This window comes from Oncorhynchus masou, chromosome 30 (genome assembly GCF_036934945.1).
Source record: "Oncorhynchus masou masou isolate Uvic2021 chromosome 30, UVic_Omas_1.1, whole genome shotgun sequence".
Classification (NCBI taxonomy): domain Eukaryota; kingdom Metazoa; phylum Chordata; class Actinopteri; order Salmoniformes; family Salmonidae; genus Oncorhynchus; species Oncorhynchus masou.
The window spans coordinates 54,367,940-54,390,849 of NC_088241.1; the positions used below are offsets into that span (position 1 = coordinate 54,367,940).

The window sequence follows — 22,910 nt, forward strand, 5'->3', positions numbered from 1 at the left end:
TTAAACTAACTGAAAATCATAAATCACTCAACAATTAGCTATTGTAAAGGTTCCCCTCTGTTAATATTCCTTAATTGGCAGTGACCACCATTTATTTTTTTAGTCTGGGCAGATTAAGTTCTACATACATTATTATTGGATTACACACAGAAAAGTGCCCTTTAGAATTTGGTAGGGTTCCAGTATTATACACTTCCCCAGAGTAGGAGTCCATACTCCATAGGGTGCCTGTAGTATCCTCAGTAGATTCCGACAGGAGGAGTCCATGTAAGGTCCCTCCCTTAGGTGGTCAATACTCCGTAAGGTCCCTATACTTAGTAGGGTCCCTCAGGAGGGGTACATACTCAGTAGGGTCCCAGTACTCAGTAGGACCGTCCCTCGGAAGGAGTTATAGTCAGTAGGGTCCCAGCACTCAGGTCCCTCAGGAGGGGTACATACTCAGTAGGGTCCCAGTACTCAGTAGGACCGTCCCTCGGAAGGAGTTATAGTCAGTAGGGTCCCAGCACTATACTCAGTAGGGTCCCTCAGGAGGAGTACATACTCAGTAGGGTCCCAGTACTCAGTAGGACCGTCCCTCGGAAGGAGTTATAGTCAGTAGGGTCCCAGCACTATACTCAGTAGGGTCCCTCAGGAAGAGTACATACTCAGTAGGGTCCCAGTACTCAGTAGGACCGTCCCTCGGAAGGAGTTATAGTCAGTAGGGTCCCAGCACTATACTCAGTAGGGTCCCTCAGGAGGAGTACATACTCCAGTAGATGGTATTGAATAGGAGGTAGGACAGAGGGAAGGCCATGCGGGAGTACGAGTCGATCAAGTAGCTGTTGCTAAGTAGCAGATCCACGTTCTCCTGCACCGACCGTTGCCGGCGGAGACGTGTCCCCTCGATGGGTGGGTCCTCAGGGTTCTGGAGTGGAGTTCTGTGATGGCTGGAGGTCATGGAGGTTGGCAGACGGGGGAACGGGGTCAGCTCAATGTCACTGTCATGGAAACAGCCGTCGAAGGCCATGGCTTTGCTGGTGTTGTACGAGATTGGGAGCTGAATGGGGGGACAGACAGACAGACACACACACATACAGATATATAACATCTCCATATAGATATACTGTGTATCTATAGATGTATACACATAGACCATGGAGACTAGGAGATAAACTAATATCGTCTCCAACCTGGGGACAAAGTTAGAGAGAAACTTGTGATGATTTCTGGGAGTGACGATTTCTAGGCGTCCTTTCTCCATCTAACCACTAGAGAGCAGTGTTGTGCAGAGAGAACACCACAAATATCCTGTCAGGGATAGGCTCTCTCTGCTCCAGGTATAATATGGATGACCTCTGACCTTTCCTCTCTTCAGTCGTCTCATCTCCTCCAGCGTAGAGCAGTAATTGACAGCAGCATATTCTATCACTGACAGGAACACAAACAGGAAGCTGGTCCACAGGTAGATGTCCACTGCCTTCACATAGGACACCTGGAAAACACACACACACACACACACACACACACACACACACACACACACACACACACACACACACACACACACACACACACACACACACACACAGATTAAGAATTAAAACTCGCTAGTTCCTCACCCACACACACACACCCGGTCACTTACCTGTGGCATGGAGGAGGACACACCAGTGATGATGGTTGACATGGTCAGTACTGTAGTGATACCTGAAGGGAGAGGACGGCAGGCGTGTTAGGGCTGTAGAGCTCTGAAGGGAGAGGACAGCAGGCATGTTAGGGCTGTAGAGCTCTGAAGGGAGAGGACAGCAGGCATGTTAGGGCTGTAGAGCTCTGAAGGGAGGGACAGCAGGCATGTTAGGGCTGTAGAGCTCTGAAGGGAGAGGAGGCATGTTAGGGCTGTAGAGCTCTGAAGGGAGAGGACAGCAGGCATGAGGGCTGTAGAGCTCAGGCAGGCGTGTTAGGGCTGTAGAGCTCTAAACAGAGAGGACAGCAGGGTGTTAGGGCTGTAGACTGAAGGGAGAGGACAGCAGGCGTGTTAGGGCTGTAGAGCTCTGAAGGGAGAGGACAGCAGGCATGTTAGGGCTGTAGAGCTCTGAAGGGAGAGGACAGCAGGCATGTTAGGGCTGTAGAGCTCTGAAGGGAGAGGACAGCAGGCATGTTAGGGCTGTAGAGCTCTAAACGGAGAGGACAGCAGGCATGTTAGGGCTGTAGAGCTCTGAAGGGAGAGGAGTGTGCGTATAAACTATGGTAGGTATTTTATGTAGAAGTATAATCATGTGAACTTGGGTGTGTAGCCAGGTGTTTCAGTGGTGTTTCCTGGTGTGTGTGTTTGTGTTTACCTAGGGAGACACGTGCAGGCACAGCCCTCCTGTCAATCCAGAAGGAGACCCAGGACAGCAGAACCATCAGCATGGTGGGGAAATATGTCTGCAGCATGAAGAAGAAGATATGTCTCCTCAGGATGAAGTTTATATACAACCTGTTATACCAACCTAGATAGAGAGAGAGAGCGAGAGAGAGAGAGCGAGAGAGAGAGCGAGAGAGAGAGAGAGAGAGAGAGGATAGGTGATGGGGTGAGAGAGGGGGAGAGAAAGAAAGGGACAGCGTGAGAGATTGAGACAAAGAGACTAAACCCCTTACATACTTACCCTTAATCCACATTCTGATGTGTTACAGCCTGAACTCAAAATTGAATAAATATATTTGTTTTCTCACCGAGCTACACACAATACCCCATAACGACAAAGCAAAAGCCTGTTTTTAGAAATGTTTGCAAATTGATTGAAAATTAAATACAGACATATCTAAGTATTCACACTCCTGAGTCAATACATGTTAGAATCACCTTTGGCAGCGATTACAGCTTTAAGTCTTTCTGGGTAAGTCTCTAAGAGCTTTACACACCAGGATTGTACAATATTTGCTAATTATCCATTTAAAAATTCTTCAAGCTCTGTCGAATTGATTGTTGATCATTGTTAGACATCCATTTTTAAGTCTTGCCATTTTCAAGCCAATTCAAGTCAAAACTCTAACTAGGCCACTCAGAAACATTCAATGTCATCTTGGTAAGCATCTCCAGTGTATATTTGCACTACTGTTATAGGTTGTTGTCCGACTGAAAGGTGAATTCATCTCCCAGTGTCTGTTGGAAAGCAGATTGAACCATGTTTTCCTCTAGGATTTTGCCTGTGCTCAGCTCTATTCCATTTATTTTTATTCACCAAAAAATCCCTAGTCCTTGCCGATGACAAGCATACCCATAACATGATGCAGCCACCACCATGCTTGAAAATATGAAGAGTGGTACTCAGTGATGTGTTCTGTTAAATTTGCCCCAAACATAACGCTTTGTATTCATGACATGAAGTTAAATTCTTTCCACATTTTTGCAATTTTACTTTAGTGCCTTATTTCTAAACTGGATGCAGGTTTTGGAATATGATTTATTCTGTACAGGCTTCCTTCTTTTCACTCGGTCATTTAGGTTAGTATTGTGTGGTAACTACAATGTTGTTGATCCATCCTCAGTTTTCTCCTATCACAGCCCTTAAACTCTGTAACTGTTTTAAAGTCACCATTGGCCTCATGGTGAAATACATCCCTGAGCAGTTTCCTTTATCTCCGGCAACTGAGTCAAGAAGGACGCCTGTATCTTTGTAGGCTTGATACACCATCCGAAGTGAAATTAATAACTTCAACATACTCAAAGGGATATTCAATGTATGCTTTTTATATCCATCTACCAATATGTGCCCTTCATTACAAGGCATTGGAACACTTCCCTGGTCTTTGTGGTTGAATCTGTGTTTGAAATTGCCTGCTCGACTGAGCGACCTTACAGATAATTTTATGTGTGGGGTACAGATATTTTTTTTAAATATTTTTTTTTAATTTAACCTTTATTTAAACTAGGCAAGCCAGTTAAGAAAAAATGATTATCTACAATGACGGCCTCCCAAAAGGCAAAAGACCTCCTGCGGGGACGGGGGCAGGGATAAAATGTTTTTAAAAAATGAACATGTAAATATAGGACAAAACACACATCACGATGAGAGACAACACAACACTACATACTGTAAAGAGAGACCTAGACAAGAACACAGCAAGGCAGCAATACATGACAGCACAGCATGGTAGCAACACAGCATGGCAACAACATGGTAGCAACACAACATGGTAGCAGCACAAACATTATTGGGCACAACAGCACAAAGGGCAAGTAGGTAGAGACAATAATACATCACGCAAAGCAGCCACAACAATACATCATGCAAAGCAGCCACAACAATACATCACGCAAAGCAGCCACAACAGTCAGTACGAGGGTCGATGATTGAGTCTTTGAATGAAGAGATTGAGATAAATATTGTCCAGTTTGAGGGCAGATTTATAAGGCAGTCGTTCAAAAATCAAGTTAAACTACTATTACAATATGTCCATGCAACTTATTATGTGACTTGTTAAGCACATTTTTACTCCTAAACGTATTTAGTCTTACCAAAACAAAGGGGTTGAATACTTACTGATTCAAGATATTTAAGCTTTTCATTTTTTATTAATTTGTAAACATCATTCCATTATACATTATGGTGTATTATGTGTAGGCCAGTGACATAAAATCTCAATGTAATCAATTTTAAACTCAGGCTGTAACACAACCAAATTTGGAAAAAGCCAAGGGGTGTGAACACTTTCTGAAGGCATTGTAATGCCCAAGGTGCAATTTCGAAATTTGGTTGTTGCATCAAATAATAATAATAATAATATATCCCATTTAGCAGACGCTTTTGTCCAAAGCGACTTACAAGTCGGCTGGGGCCACTACTTTTTACATATGGGTGGTCCCAGCGGGAATCGAACCCACGACGCTTGGCGTTGCAAGCGCCATGCTCTACCGACTGAGCCACACAGGACCCATCAGCTGTTTCCTCTTGTTATGTAATTCACTGGTAGACGTCAGAGAGCTATTTATAACCTTTCAGAAATGTCCAGTTGATCAACTAACCCATGTTAGCTAGATAGCTGGTTAGCCTAACGTACCAATCTAAATCTTGTATTTTTCATGGCCAGATGCCCAGGGGCCCTGACCCCCAGGTGGCCCCTATTGATTTTGTTGAGTCACTCAGGTATCATATGGCTTTCGGAGCCATCATTGACTCAGTGGGTTTTGTCCGACATGTCTCTGGACCTACTCACTGTCACAGTCATACTCTGGACCTAGTTTTGTCCCATGGAATAAATGTTGTGGATCTTAATGTTTTTCCTCATAATCCTGGACTATCGGACCACCATTTTATTACGTTTGCAATTACAACAAATAATCTGCTCAGACCCCAACCAAGGAGCATCAAAGGTCGTGCTATAAATTCACAGACAACATAAAGATTCCTTGATGTCCTTCCAGACTCCCTCTGCCTAACCAAGGACGTCAGAGGACAAAAATCAGTTAACCACCTAACTGAGGAACTCAATTTAACCTTGCGCAATACCCTAGATGCAGTTGCACCCCTAAAAACTAAAAACATTTCTCAGAAGAAACTAGCTCCCTGGTATACAGAAAATACCCAAGCTCTGAAGCAAGCTTCCAGAAAATTGGAACGGAAATGGCGCCACACCAAACTGGAAGTCTTCCGACTAGCTTGGAAAGACAGTACCGTGCAGTATCGAAGAGCCCTCACTGCTGCTCGATCATCCTATTTTTACAACTTAATTGAGGAAAATAAAAACAATCGAAAATTTATTTTTCATACTGTCGCAAAGCTAACTAAAAAGCAGCATTCCCCAAGTGAGGATGGCTTTCACTTCAGCAGTTATACATTCATGAACTTCTTTGAGGAAAAGATAATGATTATTAGAAAGCAAATTACGGACTCCTCTTTAAATCTGTGTATTCCTTCAAAGCTCAGTTGTCCTGAGTCTGCACAACTCTGCCAGGACCTAGGCTCAAGAGAGACACTCAAGTGTTTTAGTACTATATCTCTTGACACAATGATGAAAATAATCATGGCCTCTAAACCTTCAAGCTGAATACTGGACCCTATTCCAACTAAACTACTGAAAGAGCTACTTCCTGTGCTTGGCCCTCATATGTTGAACATAATAAAGGGCTCTTTATCCACCGGATGTGTACCAAACTCACTAAAAGTGGCAGTAATAAAGCCTCTCTTGAAAAAGCCAAACCTTGACTCAGAAAATATAAAAAACTATCGGCCTATATCGAATCTTCCATTCCTCTCAAAATTTCTAGATAAAGCTGTTGCGTAGCAACTCAGTGCCTTCCTGAAGACAAACAATGTATATGAAATGCTTCAGTCTGGTATTAGACCCCATCATAGCACTGAGACTGCACTTGTAAATGTCCTTTTAATGGCATCAGACTGAGGCTCTGCATCTGTCCTCGTGCTCCTAGACCGTAATAATGCTTTTAATACCATCGATCACCACATTCTTTGGGAGAGATTGGAAACCCAAATTGGTCTACACGGACAAGTTCTGTCCTGGTTTAGATCTTATCTGTCTGAAAGATATCAGTTTGTCTCTGTGAATGGTTTGTCCTCTGACAAATCAACTGTAAATGTTGGTGTTCCTCAAGGTTCCGTTTTAGGACCACTATAGTTTTCCAGTGCCGACAGAGATGGCCGCCTCACTTCGCGTTCCTTGGAAACTATGCAGTTTTTTGTTTTTTTATGTGTTAGTTCTTACATTAGTACCCCAGGTCATCTTAGGTTTCATTACATACAGTCGAGAAGAACTACTGAATATAAGAGCAGCGTCAACTCACCATCAGTACGACCAAGAATCGGACTTTCGCGAAGCGGATCCTGTGTTTTGACTTTCACCCAGGACAACGGAATGGATCCCAGCCGGCGACCCAACAAAACGACTTCGTAAAAGAGGGAAACGAAGGGGTCTTCTGGTCAGACTCCGGAGACGGGCACATCGTGCACCACTCCCTAGTATACTTCTCACCAATGTCCAGTCTCTTGACAACAAGGTTGATGAAATCCGAGCAAGGGTAGCATTCCAGAGGGACATCAGCGACTGTAACGTTCTTTGCTTCACGGAAACATGGCTCACTGGAGAGACGCTATCGGAGTCGGTGCAGCCAGCTAGTTTCTCCACGCATCGCGCCGACAGAAACAAACATCTTGCTGGTAAGAAGAGGGGCGGGGGCGTATGCCTTATGGCTCACGAGACGTGGTGTGATCACAAAAAGAAACAGGAACTCAAATCCTTCTGTTCATCTGATTTAGAATTCCTCACAATCAAATGTCGACCGCATTATCTACCAAGGGAATTCTCTTCGATTATAATCACTCTGAACAAACTTTATTTGACTCTTTGCAAACTGGAATCCATACATCCTGAGGCTGCATTCATTGGCTAATCTGAAAACAAGACTCCCTAAATTGTATCAGCATATCGATTGCGCAACTAGGGCTGGCAAAACCTTGGATCATTGTTATTCTAACTTCCGCAACGCATATAAGGCCCTGCTCCGCCCTCCTTTCGGAAAAGCTGACCACGACTCCATTTTGTTGATCCCTGCCTACAGACAGAAACTAAAACAAGAAGCTCCCACGCTGAGGTCTGTCCAACGCCGGTCCGACCAATCTGATTCCACACTCCAAGACTGCTTCCATCACGTGGACTGGGATATGTTTCGTATTGCGTCAGACAACAACATTGACGAATACGCTGATTCGGTGTGCGAGTTCATTAGAACGTGCGTTGAAGATGTCGTTCCCATAGCAACGATTAAAACATTCCCAAAACAGAAACCGTGGATTGATGGCAGCATTCGCGTGAAACTGAAAGCGCAAACCACTGCTTTTAATCAGAGCAAGGTGACCGGAAACATGACCGAATACAAACAGTGTAGCTATTCCCTCCGCAAGGCAATCAAACAAGCTAAGCGTCAGTATAGAGACAAAGTAGAATCTCAATTCAACGGCTCAGACACAAGAGGTATGTGGCAGGGTCTACAGTCAATCACGGATTACAAAAAGAAAACCAGCCCCGTCACGGACCAGGATCTCTTGCTCCCAGGCAGACTAAATAACTTTTTTGCCCGCTTTGAGGACAATACAGTGCCACTGACATGGCCTGCAAAGAAAACATGCGGACTCTCCTTCACTGCAGCCGAGGTGAGTAAAACATTTAAATGCGTTAACCCTCGCAAGGCTGCAGGCCCAGACGGCATCCCCAGCCGCGCCCTCAGAGCATGTGCAGACCAGCTGGCTGGTGTGTTTACGGACATATTCAATCAATCCCTATCCCAGTCTGCTGTTCCCACATGCTTCAAGAGGGCCACCATTGTTCCAGTTCCCAAGAAAGCTAAGGTAACTGAGCTAAACGACTACCGCCCCGTAGCACTCACTTCCGTCATCATGAAGTGCTTTGAGAGACTAGTCAAGGACCATATCACCTCCACCCTACCTGACACCCTAGACCCACTCCAATTTGCTTACCGCCCAAATAGGTCCACAGACGATGCAATCTCAACCACACTGCACACTGTCCTAACCCATCTGGACAAGAGGAATACCTATGTGAGAATGCTGTTCATCGACTACAGCTCGGCATTTAACACCATAGTACCCTCCAAGCTCGTCATTAAGCTCGAGATCCTGGGTCTCGACCCCGCCCTGTGCAACTGGGTACTGGACTTCCTGACGGGCCACCCCCAGGTGGTGAGGGTAGGCAACAACATCTCCACCCCGCTGATCCTCAACACTGGGGCCCCACAAGGGTGCGTTCTGAGCCCTCTCCTGTACTCCCTGTTCACCCGCGACTGCGTGGCCACACACGCCTCCAACTCAATCATCAAGTTTGCGGACGACACAACAGTGGTAGGCTTGATTACCAACAACGACGAGATGGCCTACAGGGAGGAGGTGAGGGCCCTCGGAGTGTGGTGTCAGGAAAATAACCTCACACTCAACGTCAACAACACTAAGGAGATGATTGTGGACTTCAGGAAACAGCAGAGGGAACACCCCCCTATCCACATCGATGGAACAGTAGTGGAGAGGGTAGTTTTAAGTTCCTCGGCATACACATCACAGACAAACTGAATTGGTCCACCCACACAGACAGCATCGTGAAGAAGGCGCAGCAGCGCCTCTTCAACCTCAGGAGGCTGAAGAAATTTGGCTTGTCACCAAAAGCACTCACAAACTTCTACAGATGCACAATTGAGAGCATCCTGGCGGGCTGTATCACCGCCTGGTACGGCAACTGCTCCGCCCACAACTGTAAGGCTCTCCAGAGGGTAGTGAGGTCTGCACAACGCATCACCGGGGGCAAACTACCTGCCCTCCAGGACACCTACACCACCCGATGTTACAGAAAGGCCATAAAGATCATCAAGGACAACAACCACCCGAGCCACTGCCTGTTCACCCCGCTATCATCCAGAAGGCGAGGTCAGTACAGGTGCATCAAAGCTGGGACCGAGAGACTGAAAAACAGCTTCTATCTCAAGGCCATCAGACTGTTAAACAGCCACCACTAACATTGAGTGGCTGCTGCCAACACACTGACTCAACTCCAGCCACTTTAATAATGGGAATTGATGGGAAATTATGTCAAATATATCACTAGCCACTTTAAACAATGCTACCAAATATAATGTTTACATACCCTACATTATTAATCTCATATGAATACGTATATACTGTACTCTATATCATCTACTGCATCTTTATGTAATACATGTATCACTAGCCACTTTAACTATGCCACTTTGTTTACATACACATCTCATATGTATATACTGTACTCGATACCATCTACTGTATCTTGCCTATGCTGCTCTGTACCATCACTCATTCATATATCTTTAGGTATAGATTCTTTATCCCCTTACACTTGTGTGTATAAGACAGTAGTTTTGGAATTGTTAGTTAGATTACTTGTTGGTTATTACTGCACTGTCGGAACTAGAAGCACAAGAATTTCGCTACACTCGCATTAACATCTGCTAACCATGTGTATGTGACAAATAAAAAATTTGATTTGATTTGATATTTTATCTCTTGGGGATGTCATTAGAAAACATAATGTTAACTTTAACTGCTATGCGGATGACACACAGCTGTACATTTCAATGAAACATGGTAAAGCCCCAAAATTGCCCTCAGACAATTTTTTGTTTCAGGCATAAGGATGGCTGCAAACTTTCTACTTTTAAACTCGGACAAAGCAGAGATGCTTGTTCTAGGTCCCAAGAAACAAAGAGATCTTCTGTTGAATCTGATAATTAATCTTAATGGTTGTACAATTGTCTGAAATAAAACTGTGAATGACCTCGGCGTTACTCTGGACCCTGATCTCTCTTTTGACGTACATATCAAGACTGTTTCAAGGACAGCTTTTTTCCATCTACGTAGCATTGCAAAAATCAGAAACCTTCTGTCCAAAGATGATGCAGAAAAATGAATCCATGCTTTTGTTACTTCAAGGTTAGACTACTGCAATGCTCTACTTTCCGGCTACCCGAATAAAGCACTAAATAAACTTCAGTTGGTACTAAATACGACTGCTAGAATCCTGACTAGAACAAATAAATTAGATCATATTACTCCAGTGCTAGCCTCCCTGGCTTCCTGTGAAGGTAAAGGCTGATTTCAACGTTTTACTGCTAACCTACAAAGCATTACATGGGCTTTCTCCTACCTTTCTCTCTGATTTGGTCCTGCCGTACATACAGTGGGGCAAAAAAGTATTTAGTCAGCCACCAATTGTGCAAGTTCTCCCACTTAAAAAGATGAGAGAGGCCTGTAATTTTCATCATAGGTACACTTCAACTATGACAGACAAAATGAGAAAAAAATCCTGAAAAATCACACTGTAGGATTTAATAAGTATTTGGTCACCTACAAACAAGCAAGATTTCTGGCTCTCACAGACCTGTAACTTCTTCTTTAAGAGGCTCCTCTGTCCTCCACTCGTTACCTGTATTAATGGCACCTGTTTGAACTTGTTATCAGTATAAAAGACACCTGTCCACAACCTCAAACAGTCACACTCCAAACTCCACTATGGCCAAGACCAAAGAGCTGTCAAAGGACACCAGAAACAAAATTGTAGACCTGCACCAGGCTGGGAAGATTGAATCTGCAATAGGTAAGCAGCTTGGTTTGAAGAAATCAACTGTGGGAGCAATTATTAGGAAATGGAAGACATACAAGACCAATGATAATCTCCCTCGATCTGGGGCTCCACGCAAGATCTCACCCCGTGGGGTCAAAATGATCACAAGAACGGTGAGCAAAAATCCCAGAACCACACGGGGGGACCTAGTGAATGACCTGCAGAGAGCTGGGACCAAAGTAACAAAGCCTACCATTAGTAACACACAACGCTGCCAGGGACTCAAATCCTGCAGTGCCAGATGTGTCCCCCTGCTTAAAACTTTTTATGGCTACTGTCCCTGTACAGGGATCAACATCAGGGGAAATGTAGTAATAGTAATAGTAATAGTACTCGATAAAACTCAAACTTTCATTAAAACACACATGCAGAGTACTCAATTAAAGCTACACTCGTTGTGAATCTAGCCAACATGTCAGATTTTTAAAATGCTTTTTGGCGAAAGCATGAGAAGCTATTATCTGATAGCATGCAACCCCCCGAAATACACGAAGGGGACGTAAACTAAATAATTTGCGTAGCCGGCGCTACACAAAACGCAGAAATGAAATATAAAACATTCATTACCTTTGACGAACTTCTTTGTTGGCACTCCTATATGTCCCATAAACATCACAATTGGGTCTTTTTTTCGATTAAATCGGTCCATGTATACCCAAAATGTCCATTAATGAAGACCGTCTGATCCAGGAAAAAACACAGTTTCAAAACGCAACGTCATTTTTTTAAATTAAAAAAGTTGCCTATAAACTTTGACAAAACACTTCAAACTACTTTTGTAATCGAACTTTAGGTATTAGTAAACCTTAATAATCGATCAAATTGATCACGGAGCGATCTGTATTCAATAGCAGCAAGTCAACAAATCATGGATGATTTTCTCTCTTCCATAACTTTCTCCTGTGTATTCGATGACAGGAAGTGCCTATTTCTCATTTCACCAAGAATTAACTTCAACCCAATTCCCAACACTGGAGACATCGTGCGGAAGCTGTAGGAACTGTAAACTGGGCCCTATCTATTTTCTCTTGCCATAGACGATACGGAGACTGGCGGAGTGATATTTTTTGTGTGTTTTTTGTGATCACTTTTCCTTGGAGTTTTACCTGCTACAGACGTTCTGTTATAGTCACAGACATGATTTAACCAGTTTTAGAAACGTCAGAGTGTTTTCTATCCACACATACTAATCATATGCATATACTATGTTCCTGGCATGAGTAACAGGACTTTGAAATTTTGCACGATTTTTAACAAAAAGCTGAACAAATTCACACGCTCTTTAAGAGGTTTTAAGCCAGTACATGTCCTGGCCCGTCTGAAGTTTGCTAGAGAGCATTTGGATGATCCAGAAGAAGATTGGGAGAATGTCATATGGTCAGATGAAACCAAAATAGAACTTTTTGGTAAAAACTCAACTCGTCGTGTTTGGAGGACAAAGAATGCTGAGTTGCATCCAAAGAACACCATACCTACTGTGAAGCATGGGGGTGGAAACATCATGCTTTGGGGCTGTTTTTCTGCAAAGGGACCAGGACAACTGATCCGTGTAAAGGAAAGAATGAATGGGGCCATGTATTGTGAGATTTTGAGTGAAAACCTCCTTCCATCAGCAAGGGCATTGAAGATGAAACGTGGCGGGGTCTTTCAGCATGACAATGATCCCAAACACACCGCCCGGGGAAACAAAGGAGTGGCTTCGTAAGAAGCATTTCAAGGTCCTGGAGTGGCCTAGCCAGTCTCCAGATCTCAACCCCATAGAAAATCTTTGGAGGATGTTGAAAGTCCGTGTTGCCCAGCAACAGTCCCAAAACATCACTGCTCTAGAGGAGATCTGCATGGAGGAATGGGCCAAAATACCAGCAACAGTGTGTGAAAACCTTGTGAAGACTTACAGAAAACATTTGACCTCTGTCATTGCCTACAAAGGGTATATAACAAAGTACTGAGATAAACTTTTGTTATTGACCAAATACTTATTTTCCACCATAATTTGCAAATAAATAAATAAAAATCCTACAATGGGATTTTCTGGATTTTGTTTCTCATTTTGTCTGTCATAGTTGAAGTGTACCTATGATGAAAATTACAGGCCTCTCTCATCTTTTTAAGTGGGAGAACTTGCACAATTGGTGGCTGACTAAATACTTTTTTGCCCCACTGTACCTACACGTACGCTACGGTCACAAGGCCTCCTAATTGTCCCTAGAATTTCTAAGCAAACAGCTGGAGGCAGGGCTTTCTCCTATAGAGCTCCATTTTTATGGAATGGTCTGCCTACCCATGTGAGAGACGCAGACTCGGTCTCAACCTTTAACTCTTTACTGAAGACTCATCTATTCAGTGGGTCATATGATTGAGTGTAGTCTGGCCCAGGAGTGTGAAGGTGAACGGAAAGGCTCTGGAGCAACTAACCGCCCTTGCTGTCACTGCCTGGCCGGTTCCCTTCTTTTCACTGGGATTCTCGGCCTCTAACCCTATTACAGGGGCTGAGTCACTGGCTTACTGGTGCTCTTTCATGCCGTCCCTAGGAGGGGTGCATCACTTGAGTGGGTTGAGTCACTGATGTGATCTTCCCTGTCTGGGTTGGCGCCCCCCCGTGGGTTGTGCCGTGGTGGAGATCTTTGTGGGCTATACTCGGCCTTGTCTCAGGATGGTAAGTTGGTGGTTGAAGATATCCCTCTAGTGGTGTGGGGCTGTGCTTTGGCAAAATGGGTGGGGTTATATCCTTCCTGTTTGGCCCTGTCCGGGGATATCATCGGATGGGGCCACAGTGTCTCCTCAGACTCCAGGATTTATGCTGCAGTAGTTTAGGTGTCGGGGGGCTAGGGTCAGTTAGTTATATCTGGAGTACTTCTCCTGTTTTATCAGGTGTCCTGTGTGAATTTAAGTATGCTCTCTCTAATTCTCTCTTTCTTTCTCTCTCTCTGAGGACCTGAGCTCTAGGATCATGCCTCAGGACTACCTGGCATGATGACTTCTTGCTGTCCCCAGTCCACCTGGCCGTGCTGCTGCTCCAGTCTCAAATGTTCTGCCTGCGGCTATGGAATCCTGACCCATTCACCGGACGTGCTACCTGTCCCAGACCTGCTGTTTTCAACTCTCTAGAGACAGCAGGAATGGTAGAGATGCTCTTAATGATCGGTTATGAAAAGCCAACTGACATTTACTCCTGATGTGCTGACTCCACCCACGACAACGACTGTGGTTATTATTATTTGACGATACTGGTAATTTATGAACATTTGAACATCTTGGCCATGTTCTGTTATAATCTCCACCTGGCACAGCCAGAAGAGGACTGGCCACCCCTCATAGCCTGGTTCCTCTCTAGGTTTCTTCCTAGGTTTTGGCCTTTCTAGGGAGTTTTTTCCTAGGGGTTTTAGGCTGGGTTTCTGTACAGCACTTTGAGATATCAGTCTGATGTACGAAGGGCTATATAAATACATTTGATTTGATATGAAAACACATAAGACATGACAAAATGTGAAGTATTGCAAGAAATTTGCTTTAAACCTGGGTGGGGGTTTGTTACTATGCTGATAAATATCTATCCGGACCCTTTGCCACCTAGGAAATTTGTGTGACCTTCTCAAAACGTAGTTGAGTACCAATGGTCTAAATGGTATGAGAGATGAGACACATGGAACACAGAACACATACATAAATATCCAGACAGACCTGTGCTGCTGTAGAATGCGAGCCCACTGGAAGGGTGGAACTTCTTGATGAAGAACTGAGAGAGAACCATCTCATCTGTCCTCAGAGAGTCATTGCCATTCTTCCAATACAACATCAGATCATTCTCATTATACGCATCTAGAAAGGGGGATGGAGAGAGGGAGAGAGGGAGATGGGGGAGAGAGAGAGTTTGGTGAGTATTTGTCTAACCAATCAACCAGCAATCAGATTGTTAGTGTGGATGCAGGTTTATATTTATGGAAATATGTGTGTGTGCATGTGTGCTGCTGCGTGATGTGTGTAAGTCAGTGTGACTCACAGCTCTCTAGTTCCAGTGAACAGTTCTGTGTGTCCAGAGGGAAGCTGCTGAAGTCCATGGAGCAGAGAGCAGTCACTGTGATCCTATAACACCCACATAATAATCATATGCCAATAGATAAGATACAGTAAACCTACATATAGTAACACACTCAGGCACACACACACACACACTGATGCTCTACCTGACACTGTAGAGTATGCTTCCGTCAGGATAGACCCTGATCATGATGTTCTCCATGGTGGTGTCATGGATGAAGGACCTCTTGGAGTGGACGAAGAACACGTCAGGAACCCACATCTTCTTCACCAGACGCCCATCAAATGTCCTGCTCACGTTGCTACGAGATGGAAACGCCAGCCGCTCATCCTTCCAGTAGTGGCGCAGGTACAGAGTCATGGTGAAGTCCTGAGCAGAACACACACTCATGATTAAACACACTCAGACACGTGTGTGGATTATACACACACGTGTATAGATTATACACAAAGGGTACACAGGCTCATACCATGTTGACCTCTGAAATGCTGTCGATGCTCTCCACCTGAACATCAATGCCTACAGGGATGGCTGCACCTGAGAACAGACACGCACACACATCTCGTCAGGACTGGCAGAGCTCCTCACCCAAAACACCAAAACAGAGAAACAAACACCAACACCCTCATGCATGCTTCAGTGTTTCTTGCCTCGTAGCGAGCATAAAAGGCATTTAGCTCTCCTGGGGAGCTCGCGGCTGGGTTTCCCTTTGTAGTTCGTAATATTTTTCAAGTCCTGCCACATCCGACGAGCATCAAAGCCGGTGTAGTACGATTCAATCTTAGTCCTGTATTGATGCTTTTCCTTTTTGATGGTTTGCCTGAGGGCATAGTGGGATTTCTTATAAGCGTCCGGATTAGTGTCCCGCTCTTTGAAAGCGGCAGCTCTAGCCTTTAGCTCGGTGCGCATGTTGCCTGTAATCCATGACTTCTGGTTGGGAAATGTACATAGGGTCAATGTGGTGACGACGTCATTGATGCACTTATTGATGAAGCCGGTGACAGGTGGTAAACCCCTCAGATCCATTGGATGGATCCCGGAACATATTCCAGTCTGTGCTGGCAAAACAGTCCTGTAGTTTAGCATTCGCGTCATCTGAACACTTCCTTATTGCGCGAGTCACTGGTACTTACTGCATTAGTTTTTGCTTGTATGCAGGAATCAGGAGGATAGAGTTATAGTCAGATTTGCCAAATGGAGAGTGAGGGAGAGCATTGTATGTGAGCATCTCTGTGTGTGGTGTAAAGGGGATCTTGTATTTCTTTCCTCTGGTTGCACGTGACATGCTAGTAGAAATGAGGTAAAATAGATATAAGTTTGCCTGAATTAAAGTCCCCAGCCACTAGGAGAGCCGCTTCTGCATGATCATTTTCTTGTTTGGTTATGGCTTTATACAGCTGGTTGAGTGTGGTCTTAGTGCCGGCATCGGTTTGTGGAGGTAAATAGATGGCTATGAAAAATGTAGATGAGAACTCTCTTGGTGTGTGTGGTCTACAGCTTATAATGAGGTATTCTATCTCAGGTGAACAATACCTCTTTAATATTAGACATCGCGCACCAGCAGTTATTGACAAATAGACACACCCTCGTCCCTCTTCTTACCAGACGCAGCAGCTCTGTCCTGCCGATGCACGGAGAAGCCAACCAGCTCTATATTATCCGTGTCATCGTTCGGCCACGTCTCGTGAAACATAAAATATTACAGATGTTAATGTCCTGTTGGTATGATAGTCTTAATCGTAGATCGTCCAGTTTGTTTTCCAATGATTGCACTTCAGGCCAATAATACGGAGGGTAGTGGTGGTTTACCTACTCATCGGCGAATTCTTACAAGACACTCCACCCCCTTTTTCTCTGTCTTTTCTTCACGCTGATGACGGGAATTTGGGCCTTGTCTTGATAAACCAGTATATCCTTCACATTAGACTCATTAAATAAAAAATCTTAGTCCAGTTTGAGGTGAGCAATCGCTGTTGTGGTGACCAGAAACTATTTTCAGTCATAAGAGACGGTAGCTGCAACATTATGTTTAAAATGAGTTACAAACAATGCAAAAAAAAGAAACATAATCGCACAGTTGGTTAGGAGCCCGTAAAACGGCAGCCATCAACGGTGGTGCGATTATTATATGTGTGTGTTTTAATTGATCATTTTTTTATGGGTGTGAAGTATGTTGATGTTCTCTGAATGTTAGTAGCCTTTCAGCCCAATAAACATAGTTTTAAATTAACCTCCCTCACAATTAAACAAACCACACACACACACCACATCTTGTAATTAAGCCTCTGCTTCCTCCAGTTGCACAGAGTGACTCATAAATCAACAGAATAAACATCTCTATATTAAATTTAAAGCCTTATTAACCAGTCAAACCAGTCTCTCTCTCACTGTCAATGACCTGTTTGGGTAGTATGAAGGCCTGTCGTCCACCCTTGGCTGAACTGGGCTGTTTCCAACCCTATTTCCCACCCCTCTATCTGTTTCAACAGACCTGGATTATAATCCAGATTACTGTTTATGAATCCCCCCCAACACACACACATACCACTGGGTATGACAACACACACACACACACACACACACACACACACACACACACACACACAGTGTAATGTGGGTCAGTGTTGGTTTGGGAGCGATATGTTCAGGGAAACCCAGTGGCGTGCAGGTCCTCTCATAGCACGGCCATCGTACGCATCATTAAAGGAGGACAGAGAGTGACTGATTGGATTAGTTTTAGTGTTTCCTGTGTATGGTGGACATGCGTGTTTCTCACCTCCAAAGCCAGGTCTCATAGCGAAGTCGTGCTCCTCGATCCTCAGCAGCTGTTCAGTCTTAATGAGTAGAGACTTGGTGCTGTCCTGCCGCATCAGTTTATGGTCTATACGCCTGGAAAGACAACACACATTATAAACCCACACACCCCAACACCCTGCAATAGTTGAGCAATATGTTTCTTTAATAAGACTAATTGTAGGGTTTGATTGAAGAAACACAGCCTGCGGTTTTCACAACAGCCCCCCCACATACACACACTGCCAAATTTGGTAATTAGCTACTCCCTGGAATCCCTCCAGACTTCTTCCGGGCCGGCACTCTGTAACTTGATGAAGACTGATATAGCTGGAAGCCAAGGTGGACCCCAGGTCGTGGAGTAAGAGCAAGGAAAAAATAACAGCAATGGTTCTCAAACCTCTCCTTGGGACTGCCAGACATTTCACAATGTTGTTGTAGCACTGAATAGATTAAATACATGGAACTGTTATGAGTCCCCAAGAGAGGTTTGAGAACCACTGAATTACAGGATGTATAGGGTTATGGAGGTATGTGGTTTACAGGGTTACAGAGTTATGTGTGTGCATGCCAGGGTTGGGGTCAATTCCAGTCAATTCAGAAAGTAAACCAAATTACAATTCCAAACATTGGAGAGAATTTGAATTTCAGTGTACTTTCTGAATCGACTGGAATTCAAAAGGAATTAGCCCCAACCCTGATGCATGTGTGCCTATAGTATGTGTCCTCCTACCCTCTGTGTTTGTTCTTGCTGTGCTCCCCCACATAAACGTCTTTGTGCCTCCGTCGTCCTGGGTTACGGATCCCTGTCACCGTGGTTACAGGCCACGTCACGGCCCAGACCAAGCACAGCCACGCCACGGCCAGAAGGACAGCGTTCATGATGTGGTCAGGGTTGGAGTTAAAGGTCAGGAGTTCAGTTCATCTTTATGTAGCCAGTATAGTCCACAGAGCAATAACATGTGTCACTGTTTTTCCAGGGAAACATTAACTAATAAAAGCATATTAGAAAAATAAATGACAGTCACTTAAAGCAGGGACTCCAATAGAACTATGATCGCTCCGATCACAGTCAGGGGTTGGGGTTGATGGTTGTGGTCCTTGTTGCAGTGATGATGGTTGTGGTCCTTGTTGCACTGTTGATGGTTGTGGTTGCAGTGTTGATGGTTGTGGTTGTGGTTGTGGTTGTGGTTGCAATGTTGATGGTTGTGGTCGATGATCACTCACCACACAGCTGCATTTCTTCAAATACTCCAAGATGTGATGAGTGTGTTGTTAGCTCTTCCTCCTCATAAAAGTGTCCTGATGTTCCGTTAATCTTTCACTCTCTCGCCAAGTGGAGAAACACCCGGCCAGCATGTCATGTGTTTTTGTTTTGGAGAACCTCTTTATTCTCTCTAATATTCTCTCTCCTCTCGTCAGTTGCTTGCTCTCTCTTTCTGTGTTTACCTCTGACACCTTCTCTGCCTCTCTCTATCTCTCCCCATCTATATTATCTGTGGTTCAGTGAATCTGTCTCTCTCTGATTAAAATCAATATAAATCTATTCCTCCGCCAATAGAATGACACAAATTCCACTCAAATCCTCTTATCTGCAGCCCTGGCAATCTCTCACTAACCTACTAACTGAGGAGGGCACACACACACACACATGCACAAGCACATACATACAAATACACATATACACACACACCCCCTTCAGTAATCAAGCTGTACTCCACTTGCAAATTAATACAAATATGGCATATACTGTAATTACACAGGATTAACATCTTCGTCCAGGTGTGTGCGCATTAGTGTGTGTCTTTGAACGTCCACATATCTATCAGTATTTGAGTTCTCTCTTGTGTGTGTGTGTGTGTGTGTGTGTTGCCATACCCAGTGGTATAAAGTACTTAAGTAAAAATACTTGTTAGGAACTTGAGTGAAGACCCAAACGCGGTTTTAACAGAAAACAGAGTTCTTTAATAAAAAACAGGAATGGCATAAATCCTCTTCCAACGTAGTCAATGGAACCAAAGAACGTAGTATAATGCAGGTTGCACCTGCCATGCATGCAGACTCCGACAGGACAGGACAAGGTGGAAGCAAACGAGACGACAGCTTGCTTCTGGCATCAAAAAACACAAACAAGAATCAGACACTGAAAGTAGCAGGAACAGAAAGAAATAGAGACCTAATCAGAGGGGGAAGAGAGAACAGGTGGGGAAAGAGAGAATGAGCTAGTTAGGGCAGATGTAGAACAGCTGAGGAATGAGAGACAGAGAAGGTAACCTAAAAAGACCAGCAGAGAGAGAGAATGAAGAGAAAGGACAGGAACAGACATAACAAGACATGACAGTACCCCCCACTCACCGAGCGCCTCCTGGCGCACTCGAGGAGGAAACCTGGCGGCAACGGAGGAAATCATCGATCAGCGAACGGTCCAGCACGTCCCGAGAGGGAACCCAACTCCTCTCCTCAGGACCGTACCCCTCCCAATCCACTAGGTACTGATGACCACGGCCCCCGAGGGCGCATGTCCAAAATCTTACGAACCCTGTAGATGGGTGCGCCCTCGACAAGGATGGGGGGAGGGACGAGCGGGGCGCGAAGAACGGGCTTAACACAGGAGACATGGAAGACCGGGTGAACGCGACGAAGATAGCGCGGAGAAGAAGTCGCACTGCGACAGGATTAATGACCTGGGAAATACGGAACGGACCAATGAACCGCGGGGCCAACTTGCGAGAAGCTGTCTTAAGGGGAAGGTTCAGAGTGGAGAGCCATACTCTCTGACCGCAACAATATCTAGGACTCTTGGTCCTACGCTTGTCTAGCGGCCCTCACAGTCTGCGCCCTATTACGGCAAAGTGCCGACCTGACCCCCTTCCAGGTGCGCTCGCAACGCTGGACAAAAGCCTGAGCGGAGGGGACGCAGGACTCGGCGAGCTGAGATGAGAACAGCGGAGGCTGGTACCCGAGGCTACACTGAAAAGGGGATAGACCGGTAGCAGACGAGGGAAGCGAGTTGTGGGCGTACTCTGCCCAGGGAGCTGTTCTGACCAAGACGCAGGGTTACGAAAAGAAAGACTGCGTAAATGCGACCAACAGTCTGATTGGCCCGTTCGGCGGACCGTTAGACTGGGGATGAAAGCCGGACGAGAGACTGACGGAAGCCCCAATCAAACGGCAAAACTCCCTCCAAAATTGAGACGTGAACTGCGGGCCTCTGTCGGAAACGGCGTCAGACGGAAGGCCATGAATTCGGAAAACATTCTCGATAATGATCTGAGCCGTCTCCTTAGCAGAAGGGAGCTTATCGAGAGGAATGAAATGAGCCGCCTTAGAGAATCTATCGACAACCGTAAGAATAACTGTCTTCCTCGCTGATGAAGGCAGTCCGGTGATAAAATCTAAAGCGATGTGAGACCACGGTCGAGAGGGAATGGGAAGCGGTCTGAGACGGCCGGCAGGAGGAGAGTTCCCAGATTTAGTCTGCGCGCAGACCGAACAAGCGGCGACAAATCGACGCGCGTCACGTTCCCGAGTGGGCCACCAGAAACGCTGGCGAATGGAACGAGCGTACCCCGAAGGCCGGGGTGGCCGGCTAACTTGGCAGAGTGGGCCCACTGAAGAACGGCCGGACGAGTAGGAACGGGAACGAACAGAAGGTTCCTAGGACAAGCTCGCGGCGACGGAGTGTGAGCGAGTGCTTGCTTTACCTGCCTCTCAATTCCCCAGACAGTCAACCCGACAACACGCCCCTCAGGGAGAATCCCATCGGGGTCGGTGGAGACCTCAGAAGAACTGAAGAGACGAGATAAAGCATCAGGCTTGGTGTTTTTGAGCCCGGACGATAAGAAATAACAAACTCGAAACGAGCGAAAAACAGAGCCCAACGAGCCTGACGCGCATTAAGTCGTTTGGCTGAACGGATGTACTCAAGGTTCCTATGGTCAGTCCAAACGACAAAAATCGCCCCCTCCAACCACTGTCGCCATTCGCCTAGGGCTAAGCGGATGGCGAGCAGTTCGCGATTACCAACATCATAGTTACGTTCTGACGGCGATAAGCGATGAGAAAAACGCGCAAGGATGGACCTTGCCGTCAGAGAGAGCGCTGAGAAAGAATGGCTCCCACGCCCACCTCTGACGCGTCAACCTCAACAACAAACTGTCTAGAGATGTCAGGTGTAACAAGAATAGGTGCGGATGTAAAACGATTCTTAAGAAGATCAAAAGCTCCCTGGGCGGAAACGGACCACTTAAAGCACGTCTTAACAGAAGTAAGGGCTGTGAGAGGAGCTGCCACCTGACCGAAATTACGGATGAAACGACGGTAGAAATTAGCGAAGCCCAGAAAGCGCTGCAGCTCGACGCGTGACTTAGGAACGGGCCAATCAATGACAGCCTGGACCTTAGCGGGATCCATCTTAATGCCCTCAGCGGAAATAACGGAACCGAGAAAAGGGACAGAGGCGGCATGAAAAGTGCACTTCTCAGCCTTCACATAAAGACAGTTCTCCAAAAGGCGCTGGAGGACGCGTCGCACGTGCTGAACATGAATCGAGAGAGACGGTGAAAAAATCAGGATATCATCCATGTAAACGAAAACAAAAATGTTCAGCATGTCTCTCAGGACGTCGTTAACTAGTGCCTGAAAGACAGCTGGAGCGTTAACGAGGCCGAAAGGAAGAACCCGGTATTCAAAGTGCCCTAACGGAGTGTTAAACGCCGTCTTCCACTCGTCCCCCTCCCTGATGCGCACGAGATGGTAGGCGTTACGAAGGTCCAATTTGGTGAAAAACTTGGCTCCCTGCAGGATCTCGAAGGCTGAAGACATAAGAGGAAGCGGATAACGATTCTTAACTGTTATGTCATTCAGCCCTCGATAATCCACGCATGGGCGCAGGGACCCGTCCTTCTTCTGAACAAAAAAAGAACCCCGCGCCGGCGGG

At 45.5% G+C, this 22,910-nt stretch overlaps 1 protein-coding gene across 1 annotated transcript; it reads right to left on the reverse strand.

Annotated features, from left to right (window-relative positions):
• Positions 1-421: 421 nt before the first annotated feature.
• LOC135522785 (gamma-aminobutyric acid receptor subunit rho-3-like) lies at positions 422-19,835 on the reverse strand. The gene is made up of 10 exons (XM_064949378.1): positions 18,705-19,835; positions 17,955-18,067; positions 15,648-15,715; positions 15,324-15,547; positions 15,140-15,222; positions 14,821-14,958; positions 2,319-2,471; positions 1,625-1,686; positions 1,340-1,471; positions 422-1,036 (listed from the first exon to the last, which is right to left on the reverse strand). Exons 1-10 carry the CDS (start codon positions 18,851-18,853, stop codon positions 731-733), a joined length of 1,428 nt encoding a protein of 475 aa, XP_064805450.1. The 5' UTR covers positions 18,854-19,835; the 3' UTR covers positions 422-730.
• Between the last annotated feature and the right edge of the window lie 3,075 nt (positions 19,836-22,910).

Excerpts from the sequence above, each read along its gene's own strand:
- LOC135522785 (XM_064949378.1), bottom strand. The coding sequence starts at position 18,853 with ATGAACGCTGTCCTTCTGGCCGTGGCGTGGCTGTGCTTGGTCTGGGCC. Across the intron at positions 1,687-2,318 it reads GCCTGCACGTGTCTCCCTAG|GTATCACTACAGTACTGACC; the intron begins GTAAACACAAAC and ends CTCTCCCTTCAG. Across the intron at positions 1,472-1,624 it reads TGTCCTCCTCCATGCCACAG|GTGTCCTATGTGAAGGCAGT; the intron begins GTAAGTGACCGG and ends TGTGTTTTCCAG.